At 36.3% G+C, this 18,939-nt stretch overlaps 4 protein-coding genes across 4 annotated transcripts; 3 read left to right on the top strand and 1 right to left on the bottom strand.

The window, feature by feature from the left end:
- LOC18611603 (protein DOWNSTREAM OF FLC) lies at positions 4,591-5,153 on the top strand. Its single transcript, XM_007047943.2, has 2 exons — positions 4,591-4,738; positions 4,828-5,153. The coding sequence occupies exons 1-2, from the start codon at positions 4,591-4,593 to the stop codon at positions 5,151-5,153; spliced, it is 474 nt and encodes a 157-aa protein (XP_007048005.2).
- Positions 7,283-8,434, top strand: LOC18611602 (2,3-bisphosphoglycerate-dependent phosphoglycerate mutase). The gene is made up of 3 exons (XM_018116931.1): positions 7,283-7,441; positions 7,667-7,708; positions 8,237-8,434. The coding sequence occupies exons 1-3, from the start codon at positions 7,430-7,432 to the stop codon at positions 8,432-8,434; spliced, it is 252 nt and encodes an 83-aa protein (XP_017972420.1). The 5' UTR covers positions 7,283-7,429.
- Positions 10,089-13,874, top strand: LOC18611601 (type I inositol polyphosphate 5-phosphatase 5). Its single transcript, XM_018115888.1, has 7 exons — positions 10,089-10,220; positions 10,324-10,428; positions 11,118-11,697; positions 11,936-12,129; positions 12,237-12,345; positions 13,172-13,320; positions 13,419-13,874. Exons 1-7 carry the CDS (start codon positions 10,093-10,095, stop codon positions 13,639-13,641), a joined length of 1,488 nt encoding a protein of 495 aa, XP_017971377.1. The 5' UTR covers positions 10,089-10,092; the 3' UTR covers positions 13,642-13,874.
- Positions 13,990-18,708, bottom strand: LOC18611600 (putative ETHYLENE INSENSITIVE 3-like 4 protein). The gene is given in 5 exon segments (XM_018116925.1): positions 13,990-14,475; positions 14,515-14,679; positions 14,682-15,527; positions 18,070-18,144; positions 18,646-18,708. Coding segments are annotated over 5 exon segments (1,635 nt in total).

Here is an 18,939-nt window from a genome sequence, read left to right as displayed (position 1 = left end):
AACCAAACTTGATCCATGTGCTATCCATTATGTCTTTCTGGGGTACGCAGCACATAAAAAAGGTTATCGATGCTATGATCCCATTGCCAGGCGTCTTTATACCACAATGGATGTTACCTTTCTTGAATCTGAAACTTTCTTTCCAAAACCAAACTCTCATTCTTCTCTTCAGGGGGAGCTGCTTGGTGAAGAACAGAATGTGAATAGTTGGGAAAATTGGCCAAGCTTTGACGATACAAACTTTAAAGAACATGAAATTGATGGCATGACCAAATCTGATGGAGCTCAATTACTATCGTTTGCTCTAGTTGAAACTCAACCAAGGCTTGAAAAAACTCAAGGTGATCTAGGTATGGAACCAATGATGGAATGAGAGCAGAAGAAGCGAATGATGATGACGAGACAGAGTGAACAAGAACAAGAACAGCCCATCCCTCACACTTTGGTGCCAAATGACCACTCTCTTGAAAATACTTTTAAGCTACAATCTCTAAACTCCTCTTCTCCTGATAATACTATAGATGATTCTGTTGGCTACAAATTACCTGTCAGACATAATCGTGGTAAGCCATCAAATCGATACTCACCAGACCATGAAGGAAAAAGGACGAAGTACCCGATTGCCAACCATATTAGTACCCAGAAACTAGCACAACTCCTCAAAGCCTTTGTATATTCTAAATACAATACAAGAGGCCTTAAACGACCCAAAGTGGACCCAAGCAATAACTGAAGACATGGATTGGGAGAACACCCAAACCAAATACCCACAAATAGAGAAAGGTACCAACGACTTATGGGCAAACTGATTTACTTCTCATACACGGCTGGATATTGCCTATGCTGTGAGTTTGGGAAGTCAATTCATGCATAATCCTAGTAAAGAACATATGAATGTTGTACTTCGAATCCTACAGTACTTGAAGTCTTCTCCAGGAAAAAGGCTCATGTTTAGGAAATATAATCATTTAAATATTAATGGTTATACGGATACGAATTGGGGTGGAAGTATTACTGACAGAAAATCTACATCAGGATATTTCACTTTCGTGGGTGGCAACCTAATCACTTGGAGAAGTAAGAAGCAAAAGGTGGTTGCATTGTCTAGTGCAGAAGCTGAGTTTAGAAGCATGGCTAAAGGCCTCTGTGAGCTTCTTTGGTTAAAGGACTTATTGGAAGAGATTGGTTATTCATCCGGTTCAGCAATGAATCTGTTTTAATAGAGCTGCCATAGAGATTTCACAAGACCCAATTCAACATGACTGGACAAAACATGTTGAAGTTGACCGACATTTTATCAAGGAGAAGCTCGAAGCTAAGATAGTTCAATTTCCATTTGTAAAGTTAGAAAAACAGTTGTAATAGAAGATCCTATGGAGAGATTATAGAGATTCCTTTTTTATTTGTTTCTACTAATTATGAAATTGCAATAATCCTAGCCTAGATTTATGTTATTACCTTCGAAAGATAGATTTCTATACATGTTATATAAGCAGCCTTGTATTCAAAAAGGATGTGAACGAAATATACCATTTTATCAGGATGCTCCTGCTGTTGGGTCTGGTACATATGCAGGGTGAGAATGGGAGTTGTAAATTCGTTTTGCATTTTAGGTCAACTGGGTTGGGTAAAAGCGGTTATTAATGTAGATGAGGTAAAACATTAGGGTCAGCCAGTTCAATTCCTCTTCAATAGGTGCATAACCATGACCCCTTTGAGGGGCATAAGATTATGTGCAGATCGCCTCTCTAGACCCTCTTAATCATATATACTGGATTGGATTCTCAGCAAGTATAGTTTAGTTTCATTTATCAAAATTTATATTTATTGTTGCCTGCATTGTATGTCAATATTTATTTTTTATTTTTTAAAATAATGATTATATATGAAATTCAAATATTTATCAAGTATGAAGTTAATTGCCAATAAATAAAAAAATAATTATATATAATTGAAAATTTTTATTATTAATTTATAAATTATTTAATACTACTATAATTAATATATATAATTTTTAATAGAAGTAAATTAATGCAATTAAAATTTTTATCTATAAATTAGATAAATCTTATTAATGTTTATAATAAACAACAATTTTGATGAAAATCATTCGACACAACTAAATTTTTTTCATATTTATATAATACATAAATCTTATTAATATTAATAAAAAAATTGCAAATAGCAATTTAGAAATATAATGAACAAATATGACCAATTTTGTCAATCAAAAAATTTTCTAATATCTGTACTTTTAAATGTATTATAAATTTTTAGCCAAAATTTTTTGTTTAGTAGAGACAATTATGATTATTATAAGTTGAATATCATTAACAATTAGAGGTGTCCTTGGATTGGGTACAAGTCAAAGCTTACTGAGCCTCCTTTCTTAAAGCCAAGCTTGAGGCCAATCAGGTTTGTCATTTTATTATTAAAATAACAATATATTATTTTATATTAATATTTTAAATATATGTTAAGATTAGAATTTAATAAAATATAAAATTATTAATAAAATAAATTAATGAAACTGGATCAAGTTTAGATTAGGCCCAGAAGCTTGGATGGATAGCTCGACTACTAATGACAATTGAGAAAAAAATTAAAATTTATTAAATAGAAAAAAAATTATTTATAAATTTAAAAAATTCATCCCAGTTTTCACTAAATATCACTGAGATTGAAAGCTGAGCAGCCGATGCCTACCTCTATATGGGTACAGATGCAATATCTCCTACACCAACTCCCAGACAGGCAAAGGCCAAAACCCCTCCAGCCAGGCCCCACCCAAAGCCAGAAAAGGTCATCTGTGAATTTGACAACGCCAGTGGCTATTGGCTAGGACCTTAGGTGATCAGTCCTATCCTACCACGACTGGCCCATTGGGTAGTTATTTCAAAGAGAAATTTGGACTCTCGGCTTCAATAGCCCAAAAACCCTATAAAAGACAAAATGCCCTGCTTAAAATTACATAATTGCCATTTTAGAATTGTATAGCATTGCTCTTTTTTTGGTAATAATTTATATTATGTGAGATACATAAAAGTATAAAATATTATATCATCTTTTGATTTATTTAGATATTAGATTTAAAATAAAAATATAATGAGAATAATAACTATTTATTTGCTAGTTCGAAGCAACTTTTATTTTTTTTTAAAAAAAATTTCAATTATATTTTTAGAATTGTATGATATTATGTGTAACAATAATATATATAGACACTTTGTTTATAAGTAAACACAAAGGAAAATAACTTATTTTTTATTTTTTAACATCATGTATTTTTTTTTTCATATTTTTAATTCTCTGCAACACTTTTAATATCAGATATATACTCAAAAATCTCAAATCACAAATGTTCCCAAATAATTTTTACAAAACAATTTTCAAATGTATTTCTTTTTAATTCAAGTTTTTTTAATTTGCAAAACCGGCTTATAAAATCTAAAATTCTTATTTAAATCTCAAGGCATTTTTGGCTACTTGATTTAAACCCAAATTCTTATCCAAATGGGATTTCTTGATAAAGAAAAACTCATAGTTACTTGAGTTTTTCGATAATTCATTACCATTTAAGAAGAAAAAAAAATCATGCTTGTTTGTGAGCTTCATGTGATGCAGCTGTAATTGACTTTTGATCCAAAATTTACGCACGCCTCATGCACATGATTTCCCTCTTGTTCATCTTAAAATTTCATTAAATATTTAGCCACTTTGTTGAAAAAAGAAATTGCAAAATACCATGGTTTTGTCATAGGGATCCATAACATACATTAAAGTCAAACTGACCACCTTTGCTTTTCTTTTCTTTTTGTTTTTTGTTCATGTCATAGGGACGCAATCACTTTTCTTCCCTGCTTCCCCTTCCATTAAGTTCGCATTTGCACATGCATGTTAATTTAAGTTTCTACATGATGCTGCCTCCCTAGTTTTACATTTGGTTACTAGTATTTTGAGTATAGCTCTCTGCATGGCGTGAGGGCCTTACTTTTGAATGACATTATTGCAATTTAGGCTGAAACACAAGCCGGCTTCAGATAATGATAAAGGCAGTACTATTTCCGCAGCCCAATCAGAACGATGAGCATTACAGTATTGGTCTTGGAATTGTAAATGCTACCTAATTGATTAAGCTTTGGTCAACGAAATTAGGAAGCTTATGCTTAGAAATTCCACTTCAGAATTGCAATGCAATACGCGGTTTGGGCACAAAGATATAATAACTAGTTACTTAATGTTGCTGGTTTAAGGTATCTAAGAAATCTCATCTTTATTACATTGTTGGGGAGTAGCATAGTTTATTGTTTGCAGAATCCATAAACTCAATTTGGCGCAAACGGAGGATTTGGCAAGTGGATCTGACCGACCCCCAATTAATTGCAAAATTTGAGAACAAAATGCCGCAAGATGCGAAATCTTTCAATATTGTTCCTGCATGTGACCAACTTCAAAGTCCCCCAACTATTGAAACTTTACACATGAACAACCCCTATAAAATATCACTCTCTTTCCCCCTATATTTTCCGTTTTCAGTCTTTCCTTCTCCTTGGATAAGCCATTTTTCTACTACCTTTTCTTCCCAAGGCAATGGCTACTAAATTGTTCTTGTTGCTTGCTCTCTGTGTTCTCCCTGTGCTCGTCAATGCACGCAGGGAACCTTTCCGTATTGTCGGCAAAGTTTACTGTGATGGCTGTCGTGCTGGCTTTGAGACATCTAAATGCTCTTACATACCTGGTATAATTTAGTCTTTCTTTTTCTATTATGATTTGTTTTTGTTTAATGCTTAATCTTAATAGTTCTTTCATGGTTTTTTTTTTTTCCAGGTGCAACGGTTGAAATCAAGTGCTACGACAGGACCACGTTAAGTCTGAAATTCAGCGTTGAGGCAGTGACTGACTCAACTGGAACATATGACATTTTGGTTGAAGATGACCACCAAGACCAAATATGCTATGCCACTCTTGTTAGCAGCCCCATTCCCAGCTGCAGAAATGCGGATCCTAGACGTAACAAGGCTACTGTCATTCTCACCCGCAGCAATGGTGTCATTTCCAACCTTCATTATGCAAACGCAATGGGATTCCTCCAGGATGAGCCAGAGGCTGGCTGCCAAGAATTGCTCCAGAAGTTATTGGAGGATGATGCATAGAGAATTTATGTACTTCTTGTTGTTTTAGCTTGGTGTTTCTCTTGATTTTAGGCCCAAGACATGTTGATCCATATTCACCCGTCATTTTCCTGATGATCGGTGCACATGTCTCTCCTACTCATTGAAAAAAACGAATGTTTTACATTATGTCTTTTCGTCTATTGGAATATGGTATAATACTAGATTTATTGATTGGGTAACTTAATTGTGGTCTTTCATTTTGTTTATTGGATGTTTCGTATGGGTTAGAAATTGGATCTTGTTGCCATTTAGAAAGTCATGTCCTGGGAGATCGTTCCTAACACAACAAAACATTAACAAACTGATCATTAGTCTCGAAACCCACACCTCATTCCATTGTCACAAAATATTGATCCATAACTTTTCGACCCAATTTGTTACTTCCATTTTCTAAACTAGTTAAATTTTTGCATTAAATCAAATCTAATCTTCTTCAAATAAAGGAATGCATAATATTTATCTGCAAATGCTCAGATGCATCATCTCTTTTAGTTTGTAATGCATCACTATTATAAAGCTTGATAATTATAATTGGGGACAAACATGTAAAGCCAGCAAAGCTGTAACAACTTGCTTAAACTTTGTAATTAAATATATTAATTAGCATTTGTCAGAATGGTAGAAAATTATGATAGACAATTGCAAATTCAGTATAAGATTTATGAGCTGGGCTTGGTTAAATATGGTTCAACCTGAACTTAAACATGATTAATTAGTCCTATGTTTTTCTAAAAAAAAAAAAAGCTAGAATGAATATAACCCAAATCTTACTATATTATTAGGGAAAAAATACACAATAATCTAAATTTTATATTATTCCATATTTCTTTCAATTTCTCCATCAAATCTTGATTCAGGTAACAGATTCGTGTGTGACCAGGATCTAGCAGGCCAACTCGGGCCCATGTCATGATGGATCAAAAATAAAAATTCTCATAAAAGGACGACAATGTCAGTTACGTATGTTGCCAAGCCACTTTTGCATTGGCGAAAGAGTCTCCGCCACCCCCCTCGCCGTTTCCCTGCTAAATTAATACGAACTGTCACTTCTCTTTTAAAATTTCCATTCCCTGGTATCTCTCGTCTCTCATAACCAACAGTTCTTTGCCTGTTCTATTCATACCCATTTGACCTCCCCAGTGAGTTCTATCTTTATCTTCCCCTCTGCTTTCCCTTCTTGTATTTAAACCATTTGATTTTTGCTTTGCAATGGCGTTGTTTAGTTAATTTTTTCACCTTCCTTTTACCCATTACACCTTTGATGAATACGTTGTAGGTTTTGTTTGATTTCATTGAGTTACTTATTGGAAAGTGGAAATCTTATCTGCCTTCCCAGAATCCCAGTTATTTATTGCATGCTGGAATTCGTTTTTTGGGGTTGGGTTTTGTCTTTTACTATTTTATAGTGAAGTTGACATGAGACAGTCTAGTTGAATCTCAGCTTAGGTGGAGTTTTATTCTGATTTTTTTTTAAGACAAAAATGTTATGCAAATTAAGGAATTAATAATTTGGCTTGATTTTAAACTGGGTTTTCGGATTGAATTAACTCACGTTAAGGAGTCATGTTGAGGAGGACAAATCTGTTATAAATCAATCATTCGTTTCCTTAAGTTTAACTCTGGTTATGTTTAGTGGGGATTAGGTCTATTTTCAATCTCTAATTCTGTATGAAATTACTCAATTATAAGCTTATTGATGAAATTTAGTGCAGTCGTCTGCACATCAGGTTCTTATTAATCTTGCAATGGCAGTAATCGTCAGCATTAGTATTTTATGAAATAGTATTGTCCAGTCCATAGAAACATATCTTGTAATATTAATTTACTGCTGGCTTGATTGGTCGGTTACATTGGATTGTTAAATTGCCACTGGCATGTTCCACCAAACAGTAGAGACCATTCAGCTGAAGTCATGTGGTGATGATAGGGGCTCTGTAAAGAAATTTTGGGAATTACTCATCGAAGTTTACCTCAAAGGATTTTGCAGTTGACGTTAGATTGCTAACAAAAGGAAGTTCTATGTCTAGACAGTCTAAGTTGCACCTAGTTCATCATTGTCTTCTCATTCTTCACTGGTGGATCCAGTTTCATCTATCTCACATGATAAAAATGATCACAAAAAGAAGAGATCGGATGAGTTTATCTTATCGTAAACTAATTATATATATTGCCTATGTTAGGAAACATTCTCCTGTTTAGTTTTAAATGAGGAAAAGTCTCTGGTGCTTCATGTTTTCCGCTTGCTATTGTTAACTATGGAGATTAAGGTACGTGTCCTCTTTTAATCTTGGCTTTGTGAATTTTGTTGTAATGGAATCTTCTTTGATATTAATTCGACATAATGAATCTCTAAGGAATGAGAAAAATTTGTTCACTGGTTGTGTTGATGGTCCTTTAATCAAGAAAGGTGTAAGGGAGCTGTCGAAGCTGGCAGGAGAATAAGCAATACACCTGTCGACACAATCTATACATCATTACTGATTCGTGCACAGATGACAGCTATGCTTGCCATGACTCAACACTGCCACAGAAAGGTGTCTCCTCAATGGACTTCAAGGCATCATTGTAGGCATTGACAATTGAAGTAATTGCTTGAATTGGTGTTTTCTGTTTTTGTATCATGCTTCTATCTAGGTTCAGAAATGATTTGATTATTGCTTCCATTCTATTTACGGACATCAAAATCAATTGATGGTACAGGACTTGGATCCTGCATTTAGCAGTTTCTAACAAGATGCATGAAATGCTGATGCTTTCTATGATTTGAGATCCCACATATAGTCTGTTCAATAAAATGCAAGAATTTAACTTTTTCCAGGGTACCCTGGTAACTAATTCAAGAAATTTCATGTACACAAACACACATACAGACACAGATACATACATGACTTAAAAGTTCTATAAGTTACATTGCAAAGGGATTTCTCAAATGGTCAATCTTAAATTGAAATTAACTTTATTGATATTCACAGTAGTATATATGCCTCATTATGATTTTTTTTTTTTAGTTTGTCAAATTCTCTGTAAGAAAGAGATGGCTTAATCCCTAGTACGTTTTGCAGTTGCCTATCATAATGCATAGGGTGAGTGGTCAGGTTTCCAGCGAAGAGACCAAGAGGCAAGCTATTCCAGTTATAACAGCTAGGCGGATGAATGAAAGAATGTACATTATTGTTGATATTTTCTTGTTTGAGCTTACAATTTCCTCTAAAACTAACAAAAAGTTTAATCAATTCGAATCCTGTGAACACTTGTTATGACCCAAATATGTTCATATAAATTGTTGAAGTAGATATTATTCGAGCTAAATGTCATTGCATTTGATTTATTAGATCACCTGTTCCTTAAGCAAGGAGTCCAAGATCCTCTAAAATCATAACTTCTCAATTATAAAATGTGACTTAATAATGTTATTAATCATTAATCAAATCATACTTGGCTACTTTCCCATATTTAGGAAGGCAAGAACTTCTATCCTACATTACTTTCTTGTTTCTTGAATCTTGCTAAGTGATTCAACATATAATGGTAGTTTGGTAAAGAATATTTATTAAGGTTAAAGATTCTGTGTTGGTCAACAGAGCTAGACTAAATTTATAAGTTTCCTCGACACATTTTGTTATAAATTGACAGAGAAGAAGACCAGAGCAGAGGATGGAATGGACAAAAAAATGAAAATGATGCGTTGTAGAAGTGCGTAGACAGAGCAGCAAGCCATAAAGCAAATTCAAGTTTTTGTGAACTGTGACTCAACGGTTTCTTCTCTTGGCCTCTTTAAGTCTTAAACTCTCCGAAAGAATTGGCGCCAAAATCTCATCCTATCAAACGGATCACAAAAAATATTCTTTTTCATTATTCTTTCCCAAAAAATTAAAAGAAAAAAAAAACCCTTTTTACAATTCATGAAGTACTCAAAGACTCCAGAATTTTCTTTTTCAATCAGCCTTGTTTGGATTCGAATCTTCGTAATTTGACGCTCTACACATTGGAAATTGGACAGTTATTTCGTACTATAATTTTTCGAAGTAACCTAATGAGTGAAAGCCAACCTGAGGATGACCAAGGCCAATGCTTCAACCTCCTCCACTGCCACTACCACCACCACCGCTTCCACATCCTCCACTGTTACCTCTCCTGATAACTCTGTCAAGAATGACAAGAAAAAGAAGGTATACTTTACCCTTTGTGTTATTTCTCGATTTTATGCATGGGAACAATTGTTTCTATGTATGTTTGATTTGTTTAATTTTCAAATGTTGTTGGGATCAAGTCCATTATTCCAAAGATATTTACTTCCAAGAGACGGGTTAGAGGAGGCTCAGATGATGATTCTGTATTACCAGATTGTGGTGGAGTTTCTCCTGGTATGTATTACTCTTCTCTCTCTCTCAGACTATTTGAATCATTTTTAATGTTTTTTTTTTCTTGAGTTATTTAAATCGTTTATGGGATATCTATGTTTGGTAGATTTGGAGAAGAAGATTGCATCACGGAGAAAAGAATTTATGGAAGTCTCTCCTTTCATGAGAAAAAGTTTCTCAGGTATGATGAATGTGTTAAGTGCAATGAGCCGTATTTTCCTTTCCATACCTTTGTTCTAGGCAGGATGTGGTTATGAAAATGTTGATATTTTATAGTTATAATAATAGGGGATGACAGCTTTCATTGCTTTTATGTGTAAAGGGTATAAGCCACGTATCCCCGGCGCAGGAAGACTAAATTTTTTCTTATCTGCTGTAGAATTTTGGTAGCTTACCTAACAAGAAAAATTTTGATTTATAAGCCAGATATTTGTAATTGAAGGGGAAGAAACATAAATGGATCAGTGGAAGTTTCAGCTCTGATGTTGACCCTTTGGCCTTATCATTGACAAATTGTTAGTGTTAGAATCTAGAACTGGAAGAGGGACAAAAAAATAATGTACACCATGATGCTAATTTCTTATCTACTCCCAGAAAAACATGAAAGTGGAGGGTTAATCGAAGGGCTGAATCTCTCGAATTTCGAGTGTTCCATGGCACCGGTGACAGAAATTCGGGACTTTCGGTATGGATTCCTTGCTATCATTTGCCTGTTCAGTGAATTGTCATTTTACTTTTGATGAGGCCTATGTTATCTTACAGCAGGAATGCCATTTTTGGGCTTGCAGGATATTTGTTGCAACTTGGAATGTGGGAGGGAAGACACCCAACAGTGACATGAACCTGGAGAATTTCTTGCTAATGGAGAGCTCTGCAGATATATATGTCTGTGGGTATGACTGACTCACGATTGTGTTCTTTCAGTTTCTGGTCTATGTCGGCTTTTTTTTATTAAGTATCGAACAATAACCCAAGCTCCATCCTAGAAAGAATAGTTTGGAGACACCTGTAGCAAGATCATAAGAAAGAAATAGTGTTAACTTTTTGTTTCCTGCTTTTATTGAAGTGATACATGACACTGTGATAACAAACTTACATGCAGAATTCCATCAGTGTTATTGTTGGAAACTGAAACTACCTAAAGTAAAGTGTATGAAGATTTGAAAACTGCAAGGTGATGAACCCCAGATTTGATATGACTTGCAGCAACTAGAAGTATAGTGCAATTATGATTTTCTTTTGGAATGATGGTTACTTGCCTTAGATGGATCTGATGTGTAATGCTTTGCAATTTATTGACTGCTAGTCAATAACTCTTTTATTGTTGTATATATACTTATGCTGAAGATTGAAGTAAATGAACCAACACATTGATAGCTCTTCAATATGGTTCCACAGACCTTTTCCTATTAAGTCTCGGTTCTCTTGGTGTTTCTTTTCTTGCTCATTCATGGCTGCTGTTCTTTTATCTTTTAACTTTGTTAAGCTTCTCTCCAAGACCAAAAATCCAACAGTTATTTTGAAAAAGCACTGCAATGAGAAGATTTTGGAGCTTGTTTTACTTAGAATATTGATTTCCCAGGTTTCAGGAAATTGTTCCACTCAATGCGGGAAATGTTCTAGTACTTGAAGACAATGAACCTGCTGCAAAATGGCTGGCCCTTATAAACCAAGCACTGAACAGGCCGCATCACGATGCTATCCACTCTTCTCCTGACTCTGGCCATGGTTCGAAACACTCTAACAGCAAAAACTCGAAGGAGTCAAAATCTCCTGCCAGTCTTCACTTTTTCCACAAACCTGCTCTCAAAGTCCTGAGTAAGAATTTCAGGGCTGATTGTAGCCTTCTGAAGACTTGCAACTGTCCTGTTGATTCGACAACTCGGGAGAAGCGAAGGCAAAAGAAGCTTAGTGATTTAACAAGTAAACTAGACCTTGGTCCCCTTCCTGTGCGTCCTGATAGTACTGTTGATGAGTTGGTTGCACTTTCTGATATGTCCCCACCTTTCTCGACTGGCGAGATGGGTTACCGCCTTATAGCTAGCAAGCAGATGGTTGGAATTTTCGTCTCAGTATGGGCTCGAAAGGAGTTAGTGCCATACATTGCTCATCTCAGGGTTTCCTCCGTTGGAAGAGGAATAATGGGACGCCTTGGCAACAAGGTTAACAATATATGAATGATGGTGATTTTATTTCTTCCAGGGATTCGATGCATTGTTTGGAGAAACTATTAATGCATGCAGCCTATCTATTAAGCCATTTTCTTTTACAAGCTAATCAAACAATCCAGGTTTTATAAATTAGCATATTCTGATCAATGATTGCATTGCTAGAAACCTGAATGACAATAATTTGAGAATGTTCTAGGTTAATTCATGCGGGACAATTACAATATTGCAGGGATGTATAGCAGTAAGCATGTCCTTGCACCAAACAAGCTTTTGCTTCGTTTGTAGTCACTTAGCTTCTGGCGAGAAGGAAGGCGATGAGCTCAAGAGGAATGCCGATGTTACTGAGATCCTTAAAGGCACACAGTTCCCCAAGATTTGCAGAACTCCGAATCATCGAGCCCCAGAGAATATCATTGAGCATGAGTATGTTTGTATTGATTTTAATTTTTTTTTACAATTTATTGACCTTTTTTTGGTTTCTACTATGCCTTTTATTTAACGATTATTGTTATAAATTAAAAATATTGCAGCCGAGTAATATGGCTTGGAGATTTGAATTATCGGGTAGGCCTGAGCTACGAGAAAACGAGGACTCTTGTGGAGGATAATGATTGGGACACCCTTCTGGAGAAAGATCAGGTCTGTCACTTTCTACTACTCCTGACCGTTAACGAAACAAGATTTTTAGATTAATAATTCTCACCGCCTAACTGTTGATTAATTAGTATAAAAATTTCTAGAAGCAACTGAGGAAGGGCATAATCTTTCTTCCCCTTTCTTAATATTCTAATGTTTCAGTTTTTCTATTCATATTTATGTTGATTGCATGACTAATGCTGTGTAATCTTTGTCTATTCTGGTCCTCTACCCCTCCCTTCCAGAAGAGAAGAACCCTAAACAAAAAAGAAAAAGAAAAATTCCGGTTGAAAATATTCTGCAGGGTGGTGAGAAAAAGAAGCAACCCCATCAGATTAGAAAGTAGTGATATATTCATAAGTCATGGCCACAACTTTCTTTTGTGTTAGACCTCTGGCTTAATGAAACAAGAAATATCCTAAATGATATGCCCCTTGTGGAAGAAAGAGGAGTGGGGGAGGATTGGAATTTACGGACAGTAATTCATAGGGGTTTGAAAATTGCATAGACATTGAGATAATGATGTCCACCCTTGTCATGAATAAGCAAGGTCAACAACAACAACCTGCTTTGCCATAAATTTGAGACACCAAAGTCAAAAGTCGGCCAGTCCTTCTCTCAATGTTGCTTCCATGCAAATCCAACCGAGTTCACTTAATCAGTATGAAAATTATGTTTGGATTTATATCTTAGTCTCTATGGAAAGATAAGTGGACAACATGCATCGAATAGACAACTGAAAAGGAAAATACCGAGGATGAATAACATAGTATTGTTAACCTGGTTTATGTTTTCACTTGGCTGACCTGCTCTTTTCTATTGACTGCAGTTAAATATGGAGAGAGAAGCCGGAAGAGTATTCAACGGTTTCAAAGAGGGACGGATACACTTTGCTCCTACTTACAAGTATTCGCATAATTCAGATTCCTACGCTGGTGAAACTGTCAAATCCAAGAAGAAACGCCGAACCCCTGCATGGTATACTTTTCCCTTCATACATTGATGAGGGTGACTTGTAAACAGTTAATCGATTGCTAAACGGAAATGTTGATTCTCTTGAAATTGAAACATCACAGGTGTGATAGGATATTATGGCACGGTGCAGGCATTGAGCAATTATCTTATGTTCGAGGAGAGTCAAGATTCTCAGATCACAGACCTGTTTCTGCTGTCTTTTCTGTTGAGGTAGAAGTAAGAAGAAAATACGATAACAGATTCAGAAAAGGTTATTCCTGCGGCGGAAAGAGATTGGACTACGAAGATTTCATGCCTAAAAGGCATAGCTTCTATGAGTTCTAACTGAAAGCGTCATTTGTTTATTTTGTTTAGATCATAAAGTACTTTCAATCTTTTTTCTTTTTCTTTCTTCAGAGGCGGAATGAAATGTAACAAATGGTCTGAGAGATATATATAGTAGACTAGGATATAACTGCACTATATCTTTTGATGAAATGCGGCTTCCAAATACAACATAGGGGGAAACACTGACATCACCAGGAAGCAAATCTAAGGGAAAAGGGGGGAAAGGGAAAAGAAAAACAAAACCCCGCATAAAACTTCATAATCTTCTGCTTCAAGAGAATTTTGTCTAGTAAATAAACAGATTTCATTGAGCACATCAGCTGCTGGAAGTGAAGCCACTCATCTTTATGACAATCCATCAAATCCCATATCCCAGATCGAAGTTGATCCTTGATCATCAGAGTTCTCTCGCAATAATTGACACATATTCCAGTCCATGTCTCCTCTTTGAATCAGAAATTCTGCTGGCAATGGGAGATCTTCAATTGCAGCACCCAAATAGTCTATATAGTTTTGCGAAGTTATGCCAGATATATCCTCAACTTCATTCATTTGCATAATACCCTGCCGATCATTAGCTTTTGCTAGCTCCATATCTGGCCAACCAGTCATAGAAAGTGTACTCTGTGTACCATCCATGCTATCTGTATGCAATTTGGTCTGAGGACCGAACGAGTAATGACCATATGGAAGGATCTTTCCAGATATATCAGATTCTTCATTGTCTTCTTGGTTTATATCACTTACTTCAGACCGGTAGGCACAATTGGATTCATGGTCAGTCCTGGAGCTCCTGTCCCCGAAGCCTAATTCTAACGCGCTCTGTGGGCACTTGACATTCTGGCAAGCATATAATGTATTCAGGGTAACCTCTGGCTCAAAATTGCACTTCCTTTTTTCTCCAGAGCTGGCAATCTTCTCAGCATGCTTGCCTTTGTCATCTGTATTGATATGCTCGGAATCATCTCCTCCTCCATCATCTTTTGCAGGTGAGATTTTGAGACATTTTTCAGTCAGCTTCATAAGGGCTTCTTCACATGATTAACCACTTTAGACCAAGTGGAAGTCTCTTTGGCTGTCTTCTTATCTTGCAAACACTTGGATTGTCTCACTAGCCTTCTCATCCTGTCCAAATTTGGGGACATGTGCTTGATCACTGCGGCCAAGACGCTGACTTTCCAAGCCTTTTTAAGGTCGTGGGGCTTTCTGTAAGGAGGAGGACCATGTTCTTGGGCCACTCCTTGTTCACCCCACCAAATCTCGTTCCCTGTTGGCCACCAAGGAGGGGCTAAACCCTTCTCTAGTGGAAACCTCCTTTGTGGAGGCATGCAGTGTTGCATAAGAGCAGAGAGAAGTGATCCAAGAGTAGTATCCTGCAATTCCTGAAGTAGATGCATAAAAGAAGCAGGATCCAACTCACCTTGTTCAATAATTGCTGGCAAGAATTCAGCAACAGCAAGAGGAGCATTTTTGTCAAAATGAACCTTCTCTTTCCACCACTTGCGTAGGCTATCAGATGAACCAGTAACAGGCTTACCCTTGTCGGGAACTATCCCATAAACGAACCCTTGTGCTTTGCAAACTTCCACGATTTTCACCATGCTTTTGAGGATGGAATCTTGAGCTCTGGACATCTTCTTGCGGCGAGATGCTTCTTCCCTGGCCTCCGACTGTGACTCCTGGTCATCCTCACGCTTTTGCTTCATGTTTTGTATCCGCAAACGATCCTTCCACATCCGCTTCTGGAGCTCGTCATAGATGATCTCCTCTCCTTCTTCTTCTCCATCCTCACCCGGCTCCATTTCATTACCAGGGCTAGAAGGTTCAATAAGCTCGCCAAGGAATTCCACCGTGTATTTTTCGCCTTGAAAGTAGCGCTCTTTCTTCAATCTTGGTAAGTAAAATGTCAATACTCTACTTGTGAGTCAGTGACCAAATGAAGAGTTACATGTATATATTAAATACCAATGGCGGTGTTAAGAATGACAAAATATGTGGAAGGCTTGACGGCAACATAAACAATTTCACGATGTCAGGAGGTTAAGTTTGATTCTTATTGAGAGCTAAAAGAAGGTGCGTGGTGTGAAGACGGGAGGAAATTGAGGAAATGGTTGCAAGTGTTACAAACTTGAGGCAACTTAGGCTAACAGACACCAGGCTGCTTACATTACTATTCATGTTACATGCAAGCAGGACACCTTACGCAATGGGATTGTTCATATCAGTTCACTCTATAAGCAAAGTTACGACTTACAAGTGTCCAAGTTTTAAGTGACATCCAGCTTTTTTTGATGATTTCTTTTTCTTCTTGGTCAGATATATCAAGTTTCCTTTGATAGAGCTTTGATGTATTTAATGATGATTAATGCTGATGACACAACATCCAGCATAAGAAAATTTGAACGTCACATTTTTCTACCTGAAGTTCACATAATAATTTTTTTTTTAATTGAAGAAAGAGGGCTTCGAACCATACTCTTTAGGCAGAGGGATAATACACTAATCAATAAGCCAAATGCTCGAGTGCAAGTCCGCATAATAATCCGCATAATATATAAACAAAGAAGAAATTATATATAATATATATATTATATATAATATATATATATATATAGTAAATCTCAAAATTTTTAACACCAAATTTAAAAACAAAATGGGTAAAAGTATTAGCTTTTTTAAAAGAATATATAGTTTCATCCATTAATTNAAATTCCAATAACACCAGAGAAGAGCTCTACAGCAACACCAGAAGGCACAAACTCTTTAGATTAAAAAAATAATAAAAAATTCGAATAAGAAAAATTTAACACATGATTTCATTATTTTTGTTGTTATTAGATGATGTTTATGTTATTTATATGAGCAAAAAGTTAAATGTACTAAATATAGTGAAGGTAACACTTTTACAAGATCAAGATGAACCTTTTCGAGCATTATTTCATATAATATTTGAATAGCTTTATACGAATTTAAAAAATAGTCCTAAATTTTAATAAGATTATTATGTTTCAAATAAAAATATTTAAATTAATGTTTTTTTAGAAAAGAACTATAACTTAATACCGAATTTGTTGTCAAAATAAGCAACTTCTGTAACATGAAGGTATTAAATTGTTTGATGTTGTGAAAATTTTAAAAGGTTATGGCTCCCAAATAGAATATTGACAGAATTTGGAAACTTGTTTGGGCGGGTGTGGCACCTTTCAGGGTTAAGGTCTTTGTGTGGCAGCTTATCCATGGGAAAATAGCGGTTGAAGTCTTAAAGATGAGCTTGCTAACAGGGGACTGATGCAGAATAATTCATTGTTATTTGTGTTGTGTAACAAAGAAAGAGGGACATGTGATCACTTGTTCACGAAATGTAGTGAAACATGGGTTATATGGACAAGTTGGTGCAGGGCTTGTGAGTATGTGTGGTCTTCCTCGAAAGATGTGAGAACGTTTTTTGAGTCTTGGATGGACTGTAGATTTGAGGGAGCTGATGGCAGAATCTAGAATATGGCTTATTTTGCTATCACTTGTATGATTTGGAAATGCAGGAACGAGACCGTCTTTGCAGGCAAAGAATGGAATGCTAGTCAATGCTTGGAACTCGCAAAAATTAGAGTTAGCCTCTTGGGCCAATGCAAGATGGCCTCATGAGTATCTTTCGATGATAGACGTTTACAGACAGCCTCTTGCACATAGCAGATTAATTTGGACAAGAGAAGAGAGGCAAGAAAGGAATAAAATGGGAACTTCTAAAGATGGGAGAGATGAAAATTCAATGTCCGTGGGGCAGCTAAAAAGTGTTATGGGCCTGCTGGTACAAGTGGTATTCTTCGAGATTGCAATGGTGATGTTAAAATCATTTTTTTAAGTCCATAGGTATTATGGACTTGAATTAGATTGAACTAAAAGCTGTCAAGGAAGCTTTTTTTATTTTCATAGCTTCGATATGGGAAGACAGATGTAGATTAATAATTAACAGTAATTCCAGTAATGTGACGAAATGGATTCAAGAGCCGGTGACAACTCCTTGGAGGATGAGGAAATGTTTATTGCAGATTGTAAAACTCATAGCTGACCTGCCTAGCTTGGAAATTAGACACATCAAGAGCGAAGCCAATCAGAGGGCTGATAGCTTGGCAAAGAACGGAGCGCAACAATAAGTGGATATTTTAAGGATTTTTGAGTAATCATCCTTTTTTTATTTTGTTGCTGGTTAAGCGGTCTATGTGTTCTTTTCATGCATGTTAATGAGTGTTTATGCCGTTTCTGATGCTCTGCTTCTTGTAGACACATAAATTAAAAAAAATAAATAAATAAATAAAATAAAAAAATAAAAAAATAAAAAAAATCGGGATGGCTGGGCGTACGCCCAGCCATCCCGTCGCCTTCCCATCCCCCACCCACTACGCAGGATGGGGGGTTCTGGCCACCAACCCCAGGGGTGCCAGAACCCCCTCGCCGGGTTGTCCAAAAAATTGGACAACCCGGCTCTTTAAAACCCTGCAAAACCTGCAAAAGAAAAACACACAGCAGTTAGCCACAAAAAGGGGAGAGAAAGAACAAAAAGAAAAACAAGGAGAAAAGGGTGAGATCCGGGAGAAAAGGGAGAGGCCGACGGAAGGGGAGATCCGAGCGAAGAGAGAGAGAGATCGACGGAAGGTTCAGATCTGAGCGAAGAAAGAGAGAGATCTGCCGGCAAGTAGGGAGAAGAGAGAGGGAGGTCGGCGAGAAGAGAGGGGAAGACACCGGCGCCGGCGGGGAGAGGAAGAGTTTTAGAGAGAAGGCAGAGGGAGAGGTTGGCTAGAGAGAGAAAAAAAGTGAGAAAATGAATAAAAAAAGCCGAAAAGGGATTTTATACCCAGAGTAAGTACGCCTAAACGGCGCCGTTTCAGTGAAGTGAAGGATTCCAAGGGTCGGCGCCTAAACGACGTCGTTTGAGGGAGTCTCCAGAGCCCAAAACGGTGCGTTTAGGAGAGGGCCAAGCGGACCAAGGAAGCAGGCCAGGCAGACCTCCGCGCAGCCCAGACCACTTGGGCCCTCCTTCCGGCCCAAGCAAGGTGAGGCCCAACCCATTTTTTTTTGTAGATTTGGGCTCATTTAGTTTATTTTATTTATTTGTTTAGTTTTAATAAAGATATGTAAATAATAAAAAATATTAATATTATAAAAATATTGGAAGGCTTGCAAAAATAAAATAAATAATAATAATAGTAATTTATGATGCAAATATACATATTATATTATATTTTTAGATAAAAAAATAAAAAAAATAAAAAATAAAAAATATATAAAATAAAATAAAAA

This window comes from Theobroma cacao, chromosome 1 (genome assembly GCF_000208745.1).
Source record: "Theobroma cacao cultivar B97-61/B2 chromosome 1, Criollo_cocoa_genome_V2, whole genome shotgun sequence".
Lineage (NCBI taxonomy): Eukaryota > Viridiplantae > Streptophyta > Magnoliopsida > Malvales > Malvaceae > Theobroma > Theobroma cacao.
The sequence above is the reverse complement of the archived record's forward strand: the minus strand, read 5'-3'. Positions and strand labels throughout refer to the sequence as shown.

What these genes read in the sequence shown, in the direction of transcription:
- LOC18611603 (XM_007047943.2), top strand. Translation starts at nt 4,591, where the DNA reads ATGGCTACTAAATTGTTCTTGTTGCTTGCTCTCTGTGTTCTCCCTGTG. An exon ending in TAAATGCTCTTACATACCTG is followed by an intron (nt 4,739 to 4,827) that starts GTATAATTTAGT and finishes TTTTTTTTCCAG; the next exon opens with GTGCAACGGTTGAAATCAAG.
- LOC18611602 (XM_018116931.1), top strand. An exon ending in CTCAACACTGCCACAGAAAG is followed by an intron (nt 7,709 to 8,236) that starts GTGTCTCCTCAA and finishes TACGTTTTGCAG; the next exon opens with TTGCCTATCATAATGCATAG.
- LOC18611601 (XM_018115888.1), top strand. Translation starts at nt 10,093, where the DNA reads ATGTACACCATGATGCTAATTTCTTATCTACTCCCAGAAAAACATGAA. An exon ending in ACAGAAATTCGGGACTTTCG is followed by an intron (nt 10,221 to 10,323) that starts GTATGGATTCCT and finishes TTGGGCTTGCAG; the next exon opens with GATATTTGTTGCAACTTGGA. An exon ending in GAGAATATCATTGAGCATGA is followed by an intron (nt 12,130 to 12,236) that starts GTATGTTTGTAT and finishes AAAATATTGCAG; the next exon opens with CCGAGTAATATGGCTTGGAG.